This window comes from Candoia aspera, chromosome 4 (assembly GCF_035149785.1).
Source record: "Candoia aspera isolate rCanAsp1 chromosome 4, rCanAsp1.hap2, whole genome shotgun sequence".
NCBI lineage: Eukaryota > Metazoa > Chordata > Lepidosauria > Squamata > Boidae > Candoia > Candoia aspera.
Window position 1 is genome coordinate 18,388,303 of NC_086156.1, and position 23,375 is coordinate 18,411,677.

The 23,375-nt window shown below is 39.9% G+C and overlaps 1 protein-coding gene across 1 annotated transcript in view; it reads right to left on the reverse strand.

Annotated features, from left to right (window-relative positions):
- The window catches only part of GPR158 (G protein-coupled receptor 158), a 132,417-nt gene that overhangs the window by 35,232 nt on the left and 73,810 nt on the right, over positions 1–23,375 (reverse strand). The window contains exons 3-4 of the mRNA XM_063301920.1: positions 18,560–18,662; positions 7,825–8,042 (exon numbers count right to left, since the gene is read on the reverse strand). Coding sequence (XP_063157990.1) covers positions 7,825–8,042; positions 18,560–18,662 — 321 coding nt within the window. The remainder of the gene's footprint in view (positions 1–7,824; positions 8,043–18,559; positions 18,663–23,375) is intronic.

The window sequence follows — 23,375 nt, forward strand, 5'->3', positions numbered from 1 at the left end:
AGCTTGAAAAATGGTGAAGAACTGCCCAAGAACACATGGGTGGATACGGCAGCCAGTTCTAATTGGGCTTCCAAATCCCTGACATGCCGTTTAAGGACTGCCTCTGTACATTTATACCCCTTCATTAGGATTGTATTAAGTGGGAACCCACAGCACTTCAGCTTCTCCTACCTCAGAATAAAACAAAGTCATTGCTTCAGATTAGAGACATTAACTTTGAAGTCAACTCTATTGATTTCAATACCTAGGAACCATTTCCTAGGACTATTTCCTCTGTAGAGCAGGAATAACAATGGAAGCTCCTGAGAGAAAATTGTCAGTCTATGATAATAGGCCAGTATTTGTTGTTCATCTCCTTGAGAATGTCTGGTAAAAGGCTGGTGCAGATTATGGAAATGCCTAAACAATGCCAAAAGGAAGAGTCTGAGCCTGTTTTTGTACTGAAAAAGGGATGTAAAAACAATTAGTAGCAATCCCGTTGCCCAGAGTTACGCTGTTTGAGTTGGGTGGCCTTATAAATCTCATAAATAAATAAATAAATGCCCCTATTTTCAGCTGAAGGATTTTCTTTTCAGTTTGACCTTGAATTCTAGAAATGGCTCTATAAAAGGCATTTACAGAGGAAGATCTAAAGTGGCAGGCAGAGGAAGGATTTAGAAGCCCTTATTTTATTCTAATCTTACATATAGAAATAGGGTTCACATATTACACTAAGCCACGGGGTTTGTTTAACCAGGGTTTAGTGAGTAAAACTAAACTAGTGGCCAGACCCTGCGCTAGACTAGGCGAAAATCTATCAAATCAATTCAATGTTTCAGTATCATGTGAATCTAGACAGCCAACCTTACTTTACATATAGCTTAGGCCACTTCTTAGTAAATATTAGAAGCTAATATTGAGTCAGAAAAGCAACACAGAATGAAAAGGAAGATGGGCTGTGAACAGGAAGAGAGAAGTTGCAGTCTGATTGTCATAGGTTAACTTTGTAATAAAGATGCAGAATCACGGTATAAATTTTTGCAGACAGTGCTTGATTTGGTTTATTTTGTTTATTGAAATGGTATAAGCTGTGCTTGAGCTAACAAGCTTTCATGACAGTTTAGAGAATAGCAATAAATAAAAGAAAGGAAAAAACTATAAATAACAATGAAGATAAAGCAAACAGAGGAGTAAAATACAACAATAAAACTATCAATAAAAATGTTCAGATTTTTTTTTAAAGAAAACCCTGCTAGTTGACATGCATGAAAAGCTCAGTCAAATAAAAAGACTGGCAAAGAAGGACATTTGATTTAGTCTTGGGCATCTCACTGGGAAGTAATTTCAAAGATGGGTCACTGTAAGGGCCATTTGTCCTCTTACCATTAATTTAACTTCACAAGGAAAATTGATCCAAAATTAGGCCTCCAAAGTCTGGAGAAGACTCATTGGCACCATTCTCTGAATGGTGCTGGCAGTAGCAAGATAAAATAGCTGGTCCTGGTCACATATGCGATTTAACCCCTTATGAAGTTACTTTGGCCTCTGGTAATAATGGTGGATTCCTAAGCATTGTCACTGTTGAAGTTTTCCCAAGGTATATTTGGATAAGGAATATCTGCAGAGTTTGACATTTTTCTTTAGCATACAGGGTCTGCAGTCAATATGGCGACCATAACAGTGTTATGAAGTTCTACCTCTTTTTTTATATGTTTGCATGTGAGACACACTAAAAAAAAAACAGGTGGAGCTTCAATTGCAGCATTGTGGCTGCCATCTTGACATTTTTGACCATTTATTTATTTGTTTATCAAATTTGTCACTGCCCATCTCCTCCGACCATGCCCTGTAGGCACCCCTGCTAGTATAGATCTGAACCATTTTCAGCTGGTTATCGAAAAACCAGGAAAGTAGGGATAGAAAATGTATGGTCCACAACTAGAGTGCCCTAATTACTGTCTGTGGGCTGCTGGGAAATGTAATTCAGTAACACATCTGGGTAGCAATGAATTCTCCAGTCCTGAGCTAAACTGCATGTGAGTTGCTTTCCTTTTGTATTTTCTCTCTTGAGATAATAGAATTTATTGCTCAGCTTTCTGACTGCAGAATTACATTATAAAGATTAATACACATTGTCAAGTGATTCAAAATAACGTTCACAAGGTATACTGATGGCCTAATCTAAATAGCAAAAACATGATCAAGAGCATTTTGTGCCAACTGAGAAGTAATTAAATAGGAATATTTTACTTTTTTAAAAAACAGAAGTGTCAATAATTGAGGTTAATATCTAAACAAGCTGGGATATGACTCCACAGTAAAGGCAGAATAATTTCATAATGAACAAACCACTAAATCCAAATCTTTATGTCAAACCTTGAGCAAAATGACATTAAGGCTGCACATAATTACCTAAATGCCCTTGTCATTCAATTCTTTTCAGCAGTTTGATTCAGACTGTGACTGGCATGCTCCCAGATCAAATGTTCCCAGAACATCTGATCCGAATCACATGCATGAATGGAGTCAACACATGTTGAGACTTGTGCGTCAGTAGAAGTGGGAGGGGGACAAGCCAGGAGTGTGAAAGCATCTTGTTTGGACTATCTCTGGCATCCAAGGTCAGCCAGCAGAGCCGTTGGAGACATCTGCATGGAACTGAACGGACTGGCGCGAGAAAGGGGGGGGGGCTACATACCAAAGAAGGGGGAGGGTTCTTTGGACTGTTTAACTGGGAGAAAGCTCAGGAACTTCTATTCGCAACTTTTTCTCTGTACTGCACACTACACTCCATTAAAGAGATTTCTACTTTAACCACGAATGAATCGAATTTAATGGTAAGCTGAGTAGGGCAGTCATATTTACAATAGATCCATTAAAATAAGTGAGATGTAAGTTACTTATGAATAACTTAAGACTGAATGATTTAAATGGCAAAAATGAATCCAATTAAAGTTTATAAGTAAAATGAGTTCAGAACTGGTGTTTAGACACAAGCTTTGGAGACTCATGGAATCATAGAAAGTGCCACCCCTTGCACAGTGCAGGAAACCCAATTAAAGTATTCATGACAGATGGTTGTCTGGCTTCTTGAACATCTTTGGTGAAGGAGAAACTACTACTGATTTGGGTAACTGGTTTTACTAACATTCAGTCTGAAGTTGCCTTCTTTTGACTTATATCCATTACTCCATGGAAGGTGGTCCTGGATCCAGTGTTTCCAGACAGACCTTGATGGCTTGCAGCATACTTTATCAGCTAAGAGTTACATATCCATTACTACCTCTTGATTGAGATAGACCTGTTACAGTTATTCACAAGCTGTCTCCTAGCTGGATGACTCCAAAGTTTAAATATGTGTGGTTGCAATTGAAAATAATTCTGGGAACTGCTGTTAGTCCAATGATAGGCAGCAAAACTGTTAACTGGGACAAGCTAATAAAGGCATAGTATGCTAGTACTTTCTTATCTCTACCGGCCACCAGGAATCATTCAAACTACTGATTTTCAGCCTTTAAACTCATAAATGTCTTGGCACTGGGATATTTGCTTGGCTATCCCCTATCACATTAGAGAAAGAGATACTTCTATTACTACCTTAAAGCAGAATACAAAACAAAAATATAATCAATAGAAAGCATAAATGAATATGATGATGTCCATACACCCTTCAATTATGTCCATGTGATACCGATGATGTAGAATCTACTGCCCATGTGTGGTTGTACTGCTGGTTTTATAAGGACATTAGAGTCCGTTTTATTTCTCCTCATATATTCAGACTGTACTGATTTGTTTTATAACCTGCTCCTTTTATCAGATCAGAGTCTATCTCTTTAAACATCGCCAAATTTCTTTATGCTGCTAATAAAATCAGATGACAGGTGATTGTTTCTCCAGCTTCATAATTATGGGAATTTTAGATTTAAGGCTTTCTTCTCCACTTACGTATCTTAGGTCTAACCACCAATTTACAGCCAGAACTATACATTTAATGAGAATTACAGAGTTATAGTATTAGTACTAAAAACAATTGTTATTTTAGTCTTAGCTGTTATAGTATTAGTGGAAATACCAGTTCTTATTTGTTCTTACTTATCTATTCTTATTTGTTATCTTACTGAACTCATATTCAAGCCCAGTGTTCCTGATTTGGACTGCTTTATTCTAATCAAATTGTTGGGTTGTTTGTGTAATGCTATGCTGGACAATAACCAAAATAAAGATTTTGATTTGATTTGAATATGATCAATATACCTAGGTTTCCAAAATCTTAACTCTAAGACTCACATAACTAATTCAAATCAATCCTATAAAAATCTGCTAAATCCTTGTATCCACAAAACAAAATTTTGCAACTAAAATCGTAACACAAGAGTCTTTGTCTGCTACTAAATATTGAATATAACATTTGCCTGGGTGGCCTGGAAAAAAAAATCGAGAAAGGCTGCATTGACCTTATTCAAGAATTGGAATAAAATCTGTACTATCTTGCCTGATTCACACAGGACAACCTATTTGCCCTCTGGAAAGGCCCCGGGAAATCATTAAAGTGAGCTCTAAAAACTGCCCATCAATACTTGGATAGATAAATGAATTCAAGCAAGCAGCTGGAAAGCATTTAAAGGATTTTGTGAAATGTCTCCTACCATATTTACTTACTCAGACAGAAAAGTCATAACGAAGTCTCTTTTCCTTATGCCTTTAAAAATGAAGCCAAGCAAGTGGCTAAAAGCTGTAGAGTTTTTTTCTAGCCCAGTGGTTCTCAAACATTTTGATTCCAGGACCCCTTTTCATTCTTAAAAACGACTGAGGACCCCAAAAAGCTTTGGTTTATGCGGGTTATAGCTATCAGTATTACTTCATTAGAAATTAAAACTGAGAAATGTTAAAATATTTGACTCCGTGGAACCACTGAAAGGGTCTCTGGAACCACCAGGGGTCTCCAGGTGACACTTTGAGAACTAATAAGGGCCATGTAAAGATCTTTTACTTTTTTCAGATATCTTAGACCAGTGTTTCTCAATCTTGGCGACTTTAAGACATGTGGACTTCAACTCCCAGAATTCTCCAGCCAGCCTTGCTGTCTTAGACATTTCATTCAGCACTTTCAGGCTTTGTACTTTATTTATCTTCTACTGTTTCCTGTACTTTGATCTCACTGACATTGCTTTACCCATGATTGTTTTACTTTAGCTTATTAGGGAATTATAGTTTAAAAAGGTAAAAGAAGAAACAGCTCTGTAATAGCATTCAATTCCTCATCAATATCTAAACTAGTCAAGCCAATGTTTCATCCCATGGGAGAAAGCATGCCTCATTATATCCTTTCCCCAAGCCATATTTCAAAATATACAGCACATTTCTTTTGTTAGAAGCCTCTTCGGCAGCAGTCAGGTTTATCTCTAACTGTCTAACCAGGCAGTGGAAACTGCTCTGTCTAGGGAGCCTCCCAGCAAACCTTACACATTTCCTTCTTCCTTTGTTTAATAATTACAATAAAATGCACACATGCAAGACGGGATTCATTGCCATCCTAGAATCATTCAAATGATGAACATCATTATGAAAGTGATTTCAATGTTCATCTGCAACCATCTCACTGCATAAGTATATATTATATGCATGATGTACCTTCACAAATATGCATGTTTCTTGACCCAAAGCCTGGTCACTGACTTAAAAGCATTTTGGTTTTGCTTTTCTGCTGAACACTGGGAGACTAAATTATAATTGCTGATGCATATTTCCCTAACAGTGTCAGTTATTTAAGACAAACATTAAAAAGACTGTAACATTGTGGAGAGTTAGAATACAGCTCTCCTGATAAGGCACCACCGGGCTATTAAACAGATGCTTTTCTTCAGGAATGGAATTATGTAGGCAGCCAGCTCGGTAACAAATCACAACTGTAGCAAGCACACGTATCAGCATCTTGACAAATACCAAGGATCTGCCACAAAGGGGATGGGGGTGGGAGCTGAGAAGGAGGCAGCAAAATTGTTCAAAAACCAGCAATAAGATTTTCTGCCAGGCGCATAATTGAGGAAATTGACAGGAAGTCATCCAGTACAGAATCTGATAGATTCAGTTGATTGTGCAATTATTGCTTTGGAAAGCTAAATAGAAATGCTTGCCTATTTATAGAAAGAGGTGATTGCAGCTATTAATTTGAGCAGTTGGATTTGAGTATTTTATGTGCATTTGATTTTGCTGGTTGTATTGAATAAACTGAAAAATTATTTTAAAGGCCAATTCATATATAAACACACACACACACACACACCAGCAAATTGTCATTTGGAGTGAGGCTTGTGGAACATATTATATGAGAATATACTGTATGCCTGAAAAATATTTATGCATGCATAAGGTGAAGCCTCTTCCTAGTGATTACAGGGACATTTCCATATCGTTTTCATGAAAACAATACATAAGTGGCTTGCCACTGATTTCTGGGGTGTATTTTAAACTTCCAAATTAGCCTATAATCCTGAGATCTCCTGGTGGTCTCACATCCAAGTACAAATCAGGTCTGACCTGCTTAGCTTTTTGAGATCAGCCAAGTCAGCCAGGTATCTTGGGAAAAGTTATCAGAGATGCTTTCCTGGTTTTGGGGGATACTGCATCCCTGACAACAAAGTTGCTTTTTGGCTCTGATTCTTGTTCCTGAATGCTGTCTTTTTATTTGTGCTCTGGTCCTTATTGCCCTCTTGACCTGATTCCCAATACCTGGCTCCTGACTTAGTCCCGACTGTGGTTTGTGCCTACGTCCTGATATTATTCAAAAATTTTCCTTTCTCCATGCAGTGGGACAAACTAAGTCCTATGGGCCACATGCTGTTGAGTGATTTTTTTTTCCTACCCCAAGCTGTAAAATTGTTGCCATGCCATTTATTAGCATGATTTGGTAATATGATTTGCCATCATACAGGTAGACCTTGCTTAACAACTGCACCGTTTAGAGACCATTTGAAGGCACTAAAAGTAACTTTACGACTGATCCTCACAATTACGACCATCACAGCATCCCACAGTCATGTGATCACCATTTGTGCACCTCTCAGCCGGCTTCTCACAAGTAGAGTCAATGGAGAAGCTGGCAGTAAAATCGCAAGGTGCGGTAATGTGATGTCTCACTTCACGACTGCAGCAGAAGTGAGGTTGTAAGTCTGTCGTAATCATGTGATGTCTCATTTAACAACCCTCATGCTTGGCTATGGAGTTGCCAATCCCAATTGTGGTTGTTAAACAAGGACTGTCTGTAATGTGAAAGTGAAATGTCCCAAGAAGATTTTTCAAAGACATTACAGGTTTACCTGCTGGAGATAAGGGTTGGAGAATCCAAAATAATGCCTATATTCTGTATGGACAAACCCCATGCAATGCAACATAGATAGAGTGGAAGCTGCACTGAGGAACTGGATGTTCAGCCAGAGAGCTGATGGCTACATTTGGAGCTGAGCCTTGCAACTGCCTGGGGAGAAGGCAATACTTTCTCTTAGGAAACCTCTCTCTACATTCTGTGCAACATTTTAGCCACTCCACATATAGGCTGGAATTTCTTTGTCTCCTGCTGCTGTGTAAGCCATCAGGGATCAATGCAGGATTAAATAGTTCACAGATCTACAGCACAGAGATCTGAAGTGTGAAAATACCTTGAACCAGACCTATGTTGACCTGTCTAACATAACCTTCTCTGTAGCCAGCCTGATTCAGATTTGGGTACTTACTCAGACCTTTGGAACAATCAGTCTGGCAAAGCCCAGAATTCCCTGATAAAGGTATCTGCGACAAACAGAATGGGAAGGACGATTAAAAAATGGAAACAGTCCTCACATTTACCTTTGCTTTGCGAAAACGGTAGACCACCAGCATGCTTATAAAGTCCAACAGCATACAGAGAGTTTGGAAGGAGATGATAGCAAGCCGTAAATACTGGTCCTCCTGTGCATAGCAGGGAGTATCATCCGTACAGTCAGAACATCCTTCCCTGCAGGGCAAGCAGGTGTACAAATCCTCAGCCATCTCACTTCTAGAAAAATGGTTCTCAGCATCCTTTCCTAAAAGTATCAGATACGGAAGAGGAAAGATAAATGTATACATTCAGGTAGTAGAAAAGCAAAAGATCATTCTGGTTGCCTTCTTGGTGAGCAGGTTCCACCCTTGCATTTGCTGGACCATAACTACAGAGTCATTTGCAAAACACAGATACCTCTTGGAGAGCAGAAATCATCATCAAAGTTCCTGTGGTTGTGCAAATTATATTTTGGGCCACAAGTGCAGGGGCTCATTTAAATGGGGGGAAAAAGGCAACAAGAGGTGAGAGGGCTTTCCACATTTTGATGTTAGTGATGCAACATACATTACTATCTGGAGGGGGAAGAAAGCTGTAAGAACATTTATGTCCATTGGGGCCAGACATGCTTGGAAAAAGAATTAAAAGAATTGCTTTGGAATAGAAAACAGCTTCTTTGAAGCAGCTGCATTTTTTTTCAGATTTCCATGTGATCCTGAAAAAAATACAGCAGCTTTAAAAAGTCACATTAAAGATGTAGCTGCTTTAATGAATAGACTCATTGAAACAGATAGGCCTTTTTGGGGGGCCCACACAGAAGCTACAAAAATGGTACAGTTAATTTAAATAGATGCTGTGCTCAAAGTACCTCTTCCAAATCAGTTTTGAAACAAGTACTGCCCTAACTTCCATAAATTAAAGTATCTAACTATACTATTGGCTTGAGCAAATCTCTAATTTTTTTTCCATACCTTTATTCATAATGTACAGGGAATTTTTTCATCAGTAGTTGCTCGAAAACATTACTTGAAACAATGTTAGCTGTCCCCATACTTTGTTGATGTTTTCCTACTAACGATTAAGACTGCTATTGTACTTAATCATTTTGGCCAGGTGAAGAGGTTATATTTGATAGTCTCCTTTCACGTGCTTGATGCAAATCGCCTGGTGGGAGGAACCTGCCCGGACTTGTTTCTTACTTCCTCTTTTTCTCTGTGCTGGCATGTAGCAAGCCAGGCTTGCTTTCAATGAGAGCTAAGTCCTTTAAATATGTTTTGCTTTTGTTTTGCTTTCTGTAAATAAATTATTTTTATAGAAATGCTTGGTGTGTGACTTTTCTGATCTCTCCTGGGCTAAAGGCTTTCCCAGCATTCTGCTAACAGGTTATGGGCCCAGTGAGCAGCCCAGTAAACAGCCCAGTAAAACCCAGAGAGAAAAGAGAGATCAGCTCCACACCTCATGCACAATTTAAAGGCAGGTAGCAAAGACCTGTGAAGATTTTCTTTGGAGCCACCTGGAGATTTTCCAGCAACTGCCGGTCTACAGGACAAAGAAGCTAGCTGAGGTGACTTTCAAAAGAAGGAAGAAGCCATGGCTACCTCCCAGCCCTCAGCGATGCCTCTGGAGCGCCTATCAGAGACCAACTATTTGAATTGGGCCCTGAAGATGGAGATGTATCTTCGCAGAGAGAATCTTTGGCTGCCAGTTGGTGAGCAAAACCCCCCAAATCCCAGTGCTGAATGGCTGAGACAGGATGAGCGGGCTAGAGCCACCATTATCCTGGGAGTTGAGGACAATCAGCTAGTCCACGTGCGAGGCATGCAGTCTGCAAAGCAACTTTGGGATGCTTTGAGAGACTTGTATGTAAAGGCAACAGCAGGGAGTAAAGTTACTCTGACGGAAAAAGCTGTACAGAGCCTACCTTGCAGAAGGAGATAGCCTTCCTGAGCACCTGCATTATATTCAGCAGCTGTTTGTTGAGTTGCAGGAGAGAGGAATGGAATTTACACCTCTCACAAAATCATATATCCTCCTGTCCTCACTGAATGAAACGTGGGACACGCTGATTTGTACCCTGGAGGCTATGCCTGAAGCAGACCTCATCCCATTGTATGTTACACAGCGCTTACTCGCTGAATGGGAGAAGAGAGAGGAAAGATTCCCCATCTCTTCTGGAAAGCTGCAATACCAGAAAATGAGGGAAAAGAAGGGAAAGGAACCTGAGGCCACAGCACTAGCCAGCCAACGATGCTTCACTTGTGGTTCAGCTGGACATTTGCAAAGAGACTGTGCCATGAGACCCAAGAGTAGAAAGACAGAGAAGAAGAACACAAGGGCAACACAGAAGAAGGCTCTTCAGACAACCCAAATTGCACAGGTTGCTGAGAAGGGTAATTCTGATGTATGGATGTTAGATTCTGGTGCCAGTTGTCATTTATGTAATTGTAAAAGTTCTTTTGTGTCACTAAAACTGAAAGACAAAGTGTATCTTTGGCTGATGGGTCTGTAACCAAAATTATGGGACAAGGTGACTTGTATTTATCCTGCTTAGGAGAAACTGTAAAAGGTGTGTTGTATGTGCCAAATTTACAATCAAACCTTTTATCTGTGGCAAAATTGGCTGCAACAGGGTATATCATAACATTTAAGAAAAATGGTTGTGAGATACGAAAAAATGGGAAATTGTGTGCTACTGGTATGTTAAAAGACTCCTTGTACATTGTGCAAAATGCAAGGAAGCCAAGCTGCAAGGCTGCAGTTGGCAACACTCCATATCATGACCAATGTGTACACCTGATGCACAGGAGATTTGGTCATGCTAATTTCAAGTATATAGCACAAATGCCACAGCTGTGTGCTGACCTAAAGATAAAACCCTGTGATAAATACTTAGACTGTGTAGTTTGCAAAGAATGCAAAACACTAAAAGCTCCTGTGAGTAAGTACAGTGACAGAGTTACAACTAGACCTTTGGAAATTGTACACTCTGACATTATTGGTCCTTTTGCTCCAAGTCTTGGACAGGCAAGGTATGCAATGACCATCACTAATTATTTCTCAAGATACACATTTATCTACATCTTAAAACACAAAGATGAGGCATTTGAGAAATTTAAAGGTTTTGTGACATGGGCAAATAGGAAATTCCCTAGACCTGTATCTGCACTCCATTGTGATAGAGGAGAGTACCTTTCTCACACATTCAAAAGGTTCCTAGTGGAAAAGGGGATAGAACAAATTCTTTCTAACCCTTACACCCCTCAGCAAAATGGTGTTGCTGAAAGAAAGGGCAGAACCTTGCAAAATGCGATGGAATGCATGCTTAAAGATTCACATTTATCTTTTAAGTATTGGGGAGAGGTAATATCTACTGCCTGTTATGTACAAAACAGATTGTATAACTCTGTGATTCAGGACACTCCATTCCATTTGTTTTATGGTATGAAACCAAAGGTAAACCATCTTAGAGTGTTTGGTAGCACTGCTTGGGTTCATATTCCAAAACAACAGAGAAGGAAAGGAGGCCCCACAACAAAGAAAGCCATCTTTGTTGGCTATGAACAAAGCCAGAGGAGCTACAGGTTCATAGTGGGAGAGAAATTGATAATTAGCAAAAGCGCTTCTTTTGCTGAACAAAACTGGGGGAGATTAAATTCTAGCTCTCCAGTTGAACTGACCACCACAAGAGAACAGCAAGGACTTGCTGATGGTGATCTTTTGCCTGATGAGGACAATAAACCAGAAAAGCAAACTGAAGATCTGTCTGATGAGACAGATGCTTCTCAGGAAAGTGATAGGAGTCAAAATTTAAGCCCTGTATTACCTCGCAGATCTCAGAGGAGTAATAAAGGCGTTCCTCCATCACGTTTTCAGGCTGAAACAGTAAAGGCTTTTCACATATTCACAGAACCTGAGTCTTTAGAACAAATGAATGCTTTACCACCTGAGATTGCACAAAATTGGCATTCTGCCATGCAACAGGAATTAGCATCCTTGAAAGAAAATAAAACATGGAAACTGGTAAATCTACCTCCCAATGAATGCTGTCTGGGTTGTAGGTGGGTTTTCAAACTAAAAAGGGATGCTGATGGCAAAATCCAAAAATATAAAGCAAGGTTGGTTGCAAAAGGGTTCACTCAAAGGAAAGATTTAGACTTTGACAAGACTTTTGCACCAGTTACTAAAGGTGAATCAATTAGATTACTGTTAAAAGTTGCTGCACTGAAAGGAATGTCAGTTAACCACTATGACATTCAAACTGCATTTCTCTATGGTGATTTAGACCACAGATTATACATGCAGCAACCCCCTGGCTATGAAAAAGGGGAGAATCTAGTCTGTGAACTGCAGAAGTCAATCTATGGGTTAAAACAAGCTGCTAGATCCTGGAACCAAAAAGTAGATGAAAAACTGCTGAATTTTGGTTTTGAAAAAGGAAAAGCAGATCCATGTGTATATATGAAGAAAGACAAACAAGGCTGTATGTATCTGTGCATTTATGTTGATGATTTGCTGCTGTTCACATCAACAGAAAAACAAAGGCTTGATTTTGAAGCCTGCATGAAAAGCCATTTCATATTAAAAAGCCTTGGAGTTGTGACAAATTACCTAGGTTTGGAAGTACACAGGGAGAAGGATGGTAGCTTTCTGTTAAACCAAAGGGGAGATAATGGTAAAGTAATGTGAATGGAAAGACATATAAAGTTGTCAGAGAAGATTGGTTTGCATCTTAATCTATAGTGTAAAAAGGGGAGTGTTGATGTTTTCCTACTAACGATTAAGACTGCTATTGTACCTAATCATTTTGGCCGGGTGAAGAGGTTGTATTTGATAGTCTCCTTTCACGTGCTTGATGCAAATCGCCTGGTGGGAGGAACCTGCCCGGACTTGTTTCTTACTTCCTCTTTTTCTCTGTGCTGGCATGTAGCAAGCCAGGCTTGCTCTCAATGAGAGCTAAGTCCTTTAAATATGTTTTGCTTTCGTTTTGCTTTCTGTAAATAAATTATTTTTATAGAAATGCTTGGTGTGTGACTTTTCTGATCTCTCCTGGGCTAAAGGCTTTCCCAGCATTCTGCTAACATACTTCCTTCATAAACGTATGCCCAATTTTAATTTTACATTCTCTGTCAAAGATCATTATTTAGATTATTCATGTTTGTTCATGTTTATCATCTGACAACTATATATGAATATTGCAGATTTGAAGAGCAGCAGCTAACTTTGTAAACCATATCTGTTCAAATGTACTTCATTTGGTTTTCTTGCTTTCCCAATTTTTTTAATACAGATGTTGCCCCAAATAACATACGAAGTGTATGTTGCATGATAAAAAACATACTTAAATATATATACTAAAATGGAATGTGTGCAAACTTGCACACAGAAACAATTTCTGTCTGAAAAGAATTTACATGCAAGGATTGTATTTAATGCAGAATTATGTGGGAAAAGGATGGAACAGATTTATAAAAGGATTTATGCAAATCTGAGAGAGACTGTAAATAGAGTTACTCAGCCATCCGTAGCTGAAGTGAAAAATTGCTTGTGTGAACTATTTCTCCATCTGGGGAGCCCAGACCTTAGAGACCAGTTCTTACATATTCATTTATTTTTTAGAGATATACGCTGGACCCAGAGAAAAGCTCTATTTATTCTGATCAAAAGTTCAGACAGCTTAATGGACCAGATTAATCCAATTAAGTAATCTCTGAACCTGCTTAATGTTTTAATTCAGAAGTTTCTCATAGGCAGGCTGCAAGTTCTAGCATCCCAAATTAGGACGAAATAAATCTAAGAATACCTGGGTAAGCCTGCAGCCCTCAGTGTAATTTTATGCAGCCTTTGGCCTAATTTCCAAAAGACCTCTGCAAGTATTTGGCAAGATTTGTTAAAATTGATCTCCTAAAGCAGTGATCCTCAACCTCAGCAACTTTAAGATGTATGGACTTCAACTCCCAGAATTCCCCAGCCAACACTGGCTGAAAATTCTGGGAGTTGAAGTCCACACTTCTTAAAGTTGTTGAGGTTGAAAAATACTGTATTAAAGTATCATTTTGTCAATAAAAAAGGAACACAATTGGACTGAAAGGTACTGTAGGCAGGACCTATGTATTTTATCTGTGTGAAAGAAACAATATCTACAACTTCCTACCAAAGTGACAACGGTTCAGTTCTGAAGCCGGGGAACAGGGGGCAAGTCTTTATATTTTTCATCCCACTGACCAGAGAATATAATACATCCAGCTACCAGTCATAAAACAGATAGTGAAGAATCAAGCACTTCTGCCTGATCTCCATTAAGGGTCCAACCAGCTGGACTCAGTGTTTCCTTTGATTGTGGATTGTCCCTATATCTGGCTCTGCTTCAAACAAGGCTTCCTTGTGGCTGATAGCAGAAGGAAGGAAGGAAGGAGTCACTCTCCTTCTGCCATCCACTAAATGCTCACATGGAGTATTCAAATAGTCTAATGAACTGGCTTTGAAAGGAAGAACATCAATAGAGAATCCATCCCTGCATCCTTCCCTCGATTATGCACATAGACATCATACATACCATCTCATACAATGTAGTTATGAATTCTAAAAAAGCACATTCCACCCCAGCTGAACATAACAGTGTGTTGCATTCAGTCATATTGTAGGTATGGCCACATTTGTGCATATAGAGCACATCTGAGCTTGATTTAAATGATAGGAAGTCTCTTGCCTTAAAATGAGAAGATAATCTCCCATTGGGTAAGGCACTTACGGGGTCGGGAGAGGTTAGGGCTTTGCTATGCGGGTGATGATGCAAAATCCATGTGATGCGCATGGGTCAGTTGAGGAGTTTCTTTCTGTTGATTTTATGGGAGTTGGGGACCTTTGTTTTTTAATTAGATGGTAGTGCAGTTGAAGAGAGCCAGTGTGGTGTAGTGGTGAAGGCTTCAGGCTAGAAACTGGGAGACTGGGAGTTCTAGTCCCACCAGAGGCACAAAGCCAGCTGGATGACCTTGGGCCAGTCATTCTCTCAAGCCCTAGGAAGGAGGCAATGGCAAACCACTTCTGAAAAACCTTGCCAAGAAAACCTGCAGGGACTTGTCCAGACAGTCTCCAAAAACTGGACCTGACTGAATGGATAAAAAAAAAAAGTGCAGTTGAAGGGGTCTCTTGGGGCCACAAAAATGGAACCTGGGGGCAATAGGTTACATACAGGATAGTCACACTCAGAAAGACAGCCAACACATTCTCAGTCATGATCTGTGTTAATGAAGGTATATAATCATGACTTCTGAATAATATGCTCATGTCAACTTTGGGAGACCTCTTTAGCCTGGAACAGCTTGCCATTGGCTTATAAAGCTAATGCTCCAAGTACTTGCTCATGATCCAGATTACCTGCTTTTCACTCCTGGTTCCTCGCCCTGTAAGAAATACCTGATTTTGAAAGCTCCCTGCTAACATCTGTGTCGCTTGCAAATACCCTTTAAAGGTCTTAAGCCATTTCCTCCAAGGTTCCTCTGAAAGTTTCTGGGGCAGGGCAGTTCTTCATTTTCCCCCAGCTGGGACTGGTTTGCCTTCAGTGGCAGTTCCAAAAAATTAACAACAACTTGTCTATTTTTGGGCATGAGCCTGAGAAACAGAATTGCAAACACAATCCCATCTGCCCTGCCATCTCGGCAACCCACTTTACCTCCCGGTTCTGCCTCGACCTACAACTGTGCAGCCTCACAGAAAGCAGAAGGATGGCGAACTTTTAAGTGGTAGAGGCATTTGGCCGGCAAACTCTTGATTATTAATGATGGTGAGCAAGCAAGAACACAGCTTGACTTTCAGATTCCTTGCTGGGTTTGCAGAGCTGGCAGTTAGATAAACAATCTTTTTTCAAACTAATGTGCTAAGGAAATTTCACAGAGCATTGGAGGTTGCAAAAACAAATCTCTACTATTTCAGCTTTCTGAACCAAAGTAGAAATGTAAAATGCATGTTTTTAGAAAACAGCACATCTAACCCACTTTTTCAACTGAATCACCTGGGGACTGACTTAAAGCTGTAATTAAGAAAAGCTGCCCAATTAGCAAATAAGCACGATTCACTCCTGGTCTCAGTCCTAAATGTTTTGCTAAATCCCACTGAAAACAGTGGGGGCTAACTTCTGAATCAAATTGCATTGCTCATCTCCAATATTCCCCTACCCCCAACCTTCTTTGGCTCCACCATATTTTCTCCTGTAGGAGCATTTTGCGCTCTTTTCATTCTGTCCAGATCCATCTTTCTTCTCCTCAGGCTTTGCAAAACAGCTCTTCAGATCATGACTTAATGTCACTATACTATAAAAGCCTGAACTTGCATTCCTTTCAATGGTAACCGTGCTTGGACCTCTAGAGTTAGTAGCCTTGTATTTCTGTTTCATGTAGCAGGAGAGGTGACAGGGCACATTACCAGCTTCAGACCTGTGGCTTTTTCTTTCATAATTTGACAATTGATATGAGCTATCTTACCCTTTGCTTCTGAAAGGATACATATATTCAGTTTGGCAGGCTGAGCGCCTGATCAAAAAATTCCAGCTCCTCAGAAGAAGCCACAATCTATGCAAGTCCTGTGCAGTGTACTTGCAAGTGAGTACATATGTGCCAGCATGTATTTAATGCTTGCTTTGGACTTTTATTAATTGTCACTGTACATGCTAGCTTTAGGATCTGTGTTTTGAAGGAAGCAAGTCTAAAAGGGCTAAATCTGATTTGGTTTGTGTATTTATACACATTTTAAATTTTAAGTTCATGTACAGATGTCACGCTCCCTTTTTGCTCGCCTGCCATAAAGCACTGCTACACGTTTCAGCCTGATACATGCATCAGCCAAGGGAGAGCAAACCTGTGTCAGCTTTGCAGCTTTTCAGCTTTGCACAAAGAGAGAATGCTACATTCCTTCACAAACCATTAGAGCCAAGGACGGGCTGATAAGACACCTGGAGTCTAAGGAGCTGGGAGGGGGAGATCAGGAGTGAGAAAGAGCTTGAAGACAGGGAGGAGGGATGATGTCACAGGGGATGAATTACTTCGAATTTTTTGGCGCTAAAATGTTATTCAGAGCTTTGCAACTGTCTTGAGTAATCGGATTTTAATAAATGGATTCTTTAAGCTTCTAATGAGTTGACTGGAGAATTCCTTAAGTTAGATCCTGGTACTGGGACCATCACAACAGATTGCCAACTCATTTCTAATTTCATTTGCTCACTAATTTACTAATTTTTTCTATAATTATTCTGCCCACATTATTAGAAGTATTGCTTGGCACTTTCATTTTTGTAAGGACAGAGGGGCTAACTGGAACCAAGAGGGTGGATTTGATCCCATCTCCCTCTCTTGTGCCCTCTTCCCTGTCAATTCTTCTTGCACTCTTCTCTGCACTCCCATGCCATCGCCATTGGCCATTATTCCATGTTGATTGTCAGAGCAGAACCTTTGTGTTGAGCATTCTCAGGCACATGTTACATCAGCTTATTGGAGGAAGGAGGTCTGGAGGGAAAACCATGTCTCTGCCATCCCTCCAAGATTTTTCAGTGCTCCTTCCTCTAATAAGAGACCACAATCATTTGGTTGTAAGAATCCAAATGACCACTAGATGGAGCAAAGAGAAACTCTAAGAAGTGGCTGTCTGGATGTTGGTGGTCCAGGTGTGGTAGACCCAGATATCTAACATGTGTGATATTGTATTCATATTTATTTGTAAACAGACACATGTATTATTTATAACAGCAGATTTGTGCTTCTGTATGTGATATGCTCTCTAAACAACTACCAGGATCGGTGTTTCTTGTGCATAATCACAAAGGAGAAACATTTGCTTGGAGAGACAAACTATCATAGGATTTAGGGACACGGATCCCAGAGACATCAGGAGCCAGGGGTACTAATGGCACCACTGCAAGCCAAAACATGGCTGCAAGGCAACTTTTTATAGGGTGGAATTATGTATCACAGGAATAAACAGGGGCATTCTTAACAGCAGCCACTGGCTTTAAAGTGGAGGGATGACCAAGTGAGTGCAGCCCATCCCCATTTTAAGGTACACACCTTCAAAAGGAGGAGGGCCCACACAATTCTGAAGCTGGTAACCATTGCTGTGGATGCCTCTGAGAGTAAGCCGGGCATAGCTTACATACAAATACGAAAACAGTGCAAGAAAGCTTCTTGCTATATTTAATTCTGTACACCACTCATGACTGTCTGATCTGATTAAATTATTCATTGTACTAGCCCAAGGGAGGATGAGCAAACTTCCCTTTTCAGGGAAACATACAAGAGAGGGAAAGTTTATACTTTTGACAGCAGAGCTAGACGTCCCATGAATTTGGGCACACAGGCTGTAATTTCTATAGACTGTAGACTGAAAACACCTTTAAACCTTTCATACAGCTGAGTTATATAGAGCAGTGTTTCTCAACCTCGTCAACTTTAAGATGAGTGGACTTCAACTCCCAGAATTCCTCAGCCGGAGGAAGAATTAAAAGTAACCAAAAAAGGAAACTAATACGCACTTTTAAATAGCTGCTGCCCTTACATAGGTTCTGAAAACTGTAACAGCCCAGGAGCAAAACTTTTACAAATGAAATACACATAAAAGTAGATGCATTTTACAGAGCATCACAGATAACAAACTACAGGCCTAAAATTCCTTAAGTGATTATATAATTCCTGAGTTGCAGAATGTTGGGCTAACCCATTGCATAACCCTGACAAAGATAAAAAGGAATCTTACATTATTAATGTGTTCTCTCTTGCAGACTCAAGCGAAGGCACTTACTGTGAAAGATGTTCATTGAAAATATTTTGGGATTATAGAATCCAGCCTTACAAATGCATGAGTAGGCTCCAAGTACAAATCCAAGGCCTTTAATTGGTATGCACTGCAAGAAAGAAAAAAAGACAAGGAAAAAAAAGATGAAAGAGACACCCATTCTCCTTTATGGAGACATTGTAGTGGTTCATCTCAAGGCCAGCAATTCAGCAGGGGGCTTTCAAAAGAGAACTTTTTTTTTTACTTTGAAAAAAGAGGTTAAAAAGAGACTGCGGTGCCAACAAATAGAAAGCACGTTATTACTCAAACAAGATTTCCATGTCAAAACTGTTTGTCATTAAAATGGTATAGCGATGAATTGTTCCTCTCTTGAATTAATTTTTTTAAAAAAAGAAACCTCTTTGTTTCCAATTAATTTGGTGAACAACTCTAAAAGAAAATTCTGATTTACTTGGACAGTACTGACAATCAAATCTGATAGGCGGAACCTCCTCAGTTCATGAATACATAACATAAAAAAAAACACGTGTCTCACATCTGCATCTGCTTTGCATTTAAACACACAGTGATTGACAGGGCAATGTGAAAAAGGAAATGCTCTAGAGCAGTGTTTCTCAACCTTGGCAACCTAGGGAATTCTGGGAGCTGAAGTCCACACAGCTTAAAGTTGACAAGGTTGAGAAACATTGCACTAGAGTAATAAAAAAAGATAAAATATATTCTTGTTAATTTGGAGGATTTAGAGGCAAAGGGGGTGAAACTACCCCCCCCCATTTCATTGGGAAGCGCTAACTTTCAGTGTGAGAATAAACCTGAATTGCCTGATAGATGCCATCTTGCTTTCCCTTACCGGAAGCTGGATGGGTGGAAGACGGTATTGAAAAGTTTAGAGAAACCAAATATTTTTCTCTTCCCCCCTCAAGTCTTACTACTCGGCTTTAACTCTCAGTTCCTAGTTCTGACTTCCTGTGGATCACTCTTCTCAGTCCTGCCTTGACTCAGTTCCCCTCTGCAGTTGGCTTTGCTCTGGTGGCCTCCTTTTTGCCCCATAATGCCTTCCTGAATGGGGCATTTGGAGAAGAAAAGATTGTGCCTACCCATTGCTTGGCTCTGTAAGGAAATTCTTGCAAAGCCCACCCCCACAACACCACCATCTGAAAAGTAACCACCATTTTTATGGTCTTCATCAGGGGCTCCACAGGGTGTAGTCAAAAAAATCAGGATGGCAGCCATGATGGGACAATCAAAGATCTGCCTGTTTTTATGTGCACCACACATGTATTGTATGTAAAAAAAAAAACAAGAAAAGCTTCAATCACATTATTGTGGCTGCCATCCTGACCTTTTTGACCACACCCTGGAGATACCCCTGGTCTTGGTACATTAAAAATAAATAAATAAATAAAAAGCCACTTGGGTCATCACTGGGAAAAAGGGGCAAATGCATATTTTGTCTGTAGTGTACATGTAATGTATATAAATATGCCCATATGAACTCCAGTCCTATATACTGTAAACCAGCCTTTCTCAACCTTCTGACCCTGGAGGAACCCTTGAAATATTTTTCAGGCCTCAGGAAACCCCTGCACATTCAGGCTCAAATATAGGCCAAAAGTTACAAAATTATTATATTGGTTTCATGGGTAGGCCTGTAGATATGCACTAACAGTGTTCTTAAGCTAAAAATAAATAATGAAACTTACCTCTTTAATGTGAAGTTGCCTGAATCTGAAATAATTTTTCAAATCACTTACGATCTCTCTCAGGGAACCCCTAGTGACCTCTCGCGCAATGCTAGGGCTCCATAGAACCCTGGTTGAGAAACCCTGCTGTATACCCTTGCCACCGCATACACTTAAGGTAGTCCTCACTTAATGACCACTTGTTTAATGATGGTTCAGACTTACGATGGTGCTGAAAAAACCGATTTATAACCAGTGCTCAGACTTATGACCATCACAGCATCCCCGTGGTCACATGATCATGATTTGGGCACTTGGCAGCTGGTTCGCATTTATGACCATTGCAGCATCCCGTGATCATGTGATTGCCATTTTTAACCTTCCTTGCTGGCTTCTGGCAAGCAAAATCAATGGGGAACCATGTGATTTGCTTAACAACCACAGTGATTCACTTAATGACTGCTGCAAAAAGGATTGTAACATTGGGTTGGATTTGCTTAATGCCCACTTCACTTAGCAACCAAAATTCTGGTCTCAGTTGTGGTCGCTAAACAAGGACTACCTGTATAGCTGTAGGTGGTGCTCCCACATTAGGTGATTAATGTGCCCTGCTTTGTTCATGTACTGAGCACTTAGATAACACAACTATCTAATCACTATCATCCTGCATGTTGTCAATCTTCCTTCTGCCTTTCATCAGATCACAAAAAGTCAGCCCCCTATTCAGCTCAGCAAAAGAATACCACAATTTCTACAGGAATAGAAGGCTGTTTTTCTGCCTTTCCATCTTTTTACCATGGCAGAAATGACACATCAGGAAAACGAGTTGTCACAATTCAGCACACAGCCATTACAATCTTTGTGATGGAAGTCACTTCTGACACCATCTTTTTAATCTATGTTAATCCGCAATGAGACCGATTTCCAGGACGTAGAAGAATAATGTAGCATTGTTAACATCATAAATGCTGTAATCTTTTTAACGTTTTGAACCTTTTAAAAACTAATTAATGGTAACCCCTACAGTTAACCATATTATAACTTGGGGTGATTTAAAAAAAAAAGGAAGGCAGGAAGGCAGGAAGGCAGGAGCATTATTTAATGCAGTTTTATAGAAACAGAGCATAACAACAGAAAAACATTGTAATATTATATTATGGCATCCGTACACTGGAGCTATAGCAGGAGATGCATTTTAATGCTAATCTAGGGATAGAATGTGGTGGGATGTCCATACAGAAAACAGTGCAATACCAATATCCCCCCCCAAAAAAATATGGAAAGTCAATTGCAATTCCACTTATCTCTTACAAACAGAAGAGAATAAGAGCCACTTGGTTGGCAGTTGCTGCTGAAGCTCATTTTGAACCGTGAGTAACACTTTATAAGGCCCCATTACATTTTTCTAGTATACGTCTTTAACCAATCAAGCCTCTTCGCTTTTAAATCAGCTCAGGATTCACTGCTTGTAAAAGAAATCAATATCTAAAGAAAAGAAAAGCCTTTACCAGCGTGTGAGAAAAAGATGGAGTTGCTCAAGCAAGAAAACTTTGGTGTAACGACATGTTTGTTACAAGCACACAAGGGTGTGCCCATTTTCATCTGCGAAATAGAATGGAAGGTTCTCTTGCCATCACAGTATGGCAGCGGCTTCATGGCTTGCTGCTTTTGCTACACCATTGTAGGAAATGGCCAGCCTGCTTGAGTGTGAGAAGCGTTGTTGATAATAGACTACGGTAGGTAGAATAGAGTTATCACTCTAAACTGGTGATAATCAGGTTCTTTTTTTAAAAAAATTTCTATAATTTTTTTCTGGCCATGGATAGTACAATGTGAAGACCTCCTACGTGTTTCTCGAGGGCCTCTTCTCTTTTATATTTGCCCATTTCTTTGGCCCCTGGAGGGGCTTTAGTTCCTCCCCAGGCAGGGGAAGGATACCTTTGAGAAAACAGGGAATTAGTCTGGGATCGGAGTGTTGCAGGTGTGGGGATAAAAAAAAAGTCAGGATGCAACCATGTAATTGAAACCCTGTTTTTTCCATGCATCATTGTACATAAAAAAAGAGGAGGGGCTTCAATTGGGCAGTCACAGCAGCCATCTTGCCTTTTTTTGATCCCTTTGTGGACACCTCTGTCCCTAAACTAAGCCCCTGTTTTCTCCTAGGCATCCCATAATTTTTCTCACTGCCACCTCTGTTACAGTTTCCAAAACTGCAGAAGAGAGAAGGGCTCAGCTGTTGGGCAAATGCCCACATCCCTTCTCCCATTGCCCTGAATATTTTGATCCACTCTTTATTATATCTGTTACTACCATTCCTCATCTTTTTCTATTTTAAAATTTATTTTTCATTTCATGATCAGGTTCAGGAACATTTATCAAAGAAACCCTTCCCCAAATTCCTTTGGAAAAGGAAATGAATGTTGAACCACTTTTGATCTGTAGTGTAGATGTATATCGAGTGACCAAACCAAATGTCAGCCACATTATGGGTAATTTTCATGCAAGGCTGAGCAATTCAAATGTCAGAAGTGATTTTGTGTCCATGAGTGACTATAAATGGTCGGAAAATGTGCCAAGCTCTGCAATAGCACAATTGTAGGAGAGCGAGTTTGTTTTCTATCCCTCTACAATGCACAAATTAAAATGGTTGCACACTATCATTAAACAGTTGCACCAGTATTCAGGAGACATGAGCTGATGTAATGATACGGACAAGGAAATCGGAAGGAAGGAAGGAAGGAAGGAAGGAAGGAAGGAAGGAAGGACTCAGAAGCAACCAGGTGTGGCTCATGCAGATTGTTGATAGAACTGATTGTTTCTTACAGAGTTAAACTTCATATAGGGACTTGGGTCTATTCTCAACTGTAGGGATAAAAGGTGTTTTTCTGTCTTAAAGAGTAGAAATACGAACAAACTGCCAACCAGAACAAACTAACTTTGTCCCTTCCAGCCAACACCAAGGCTGGAATTCCCACCTCTTGCTAATCCATAATGTAATTTGTTTGGTTTGGACTTAATATGTCGTGCTAATGTAGCTATTGTGGTTTGAAAATCATGCTGTAAGTGGCCAGTGGATTGTGGTTTATTCCATAAACCATGGTTAAAGACAATAGCTTAGTGCAATATGCAAACCAGGTCTG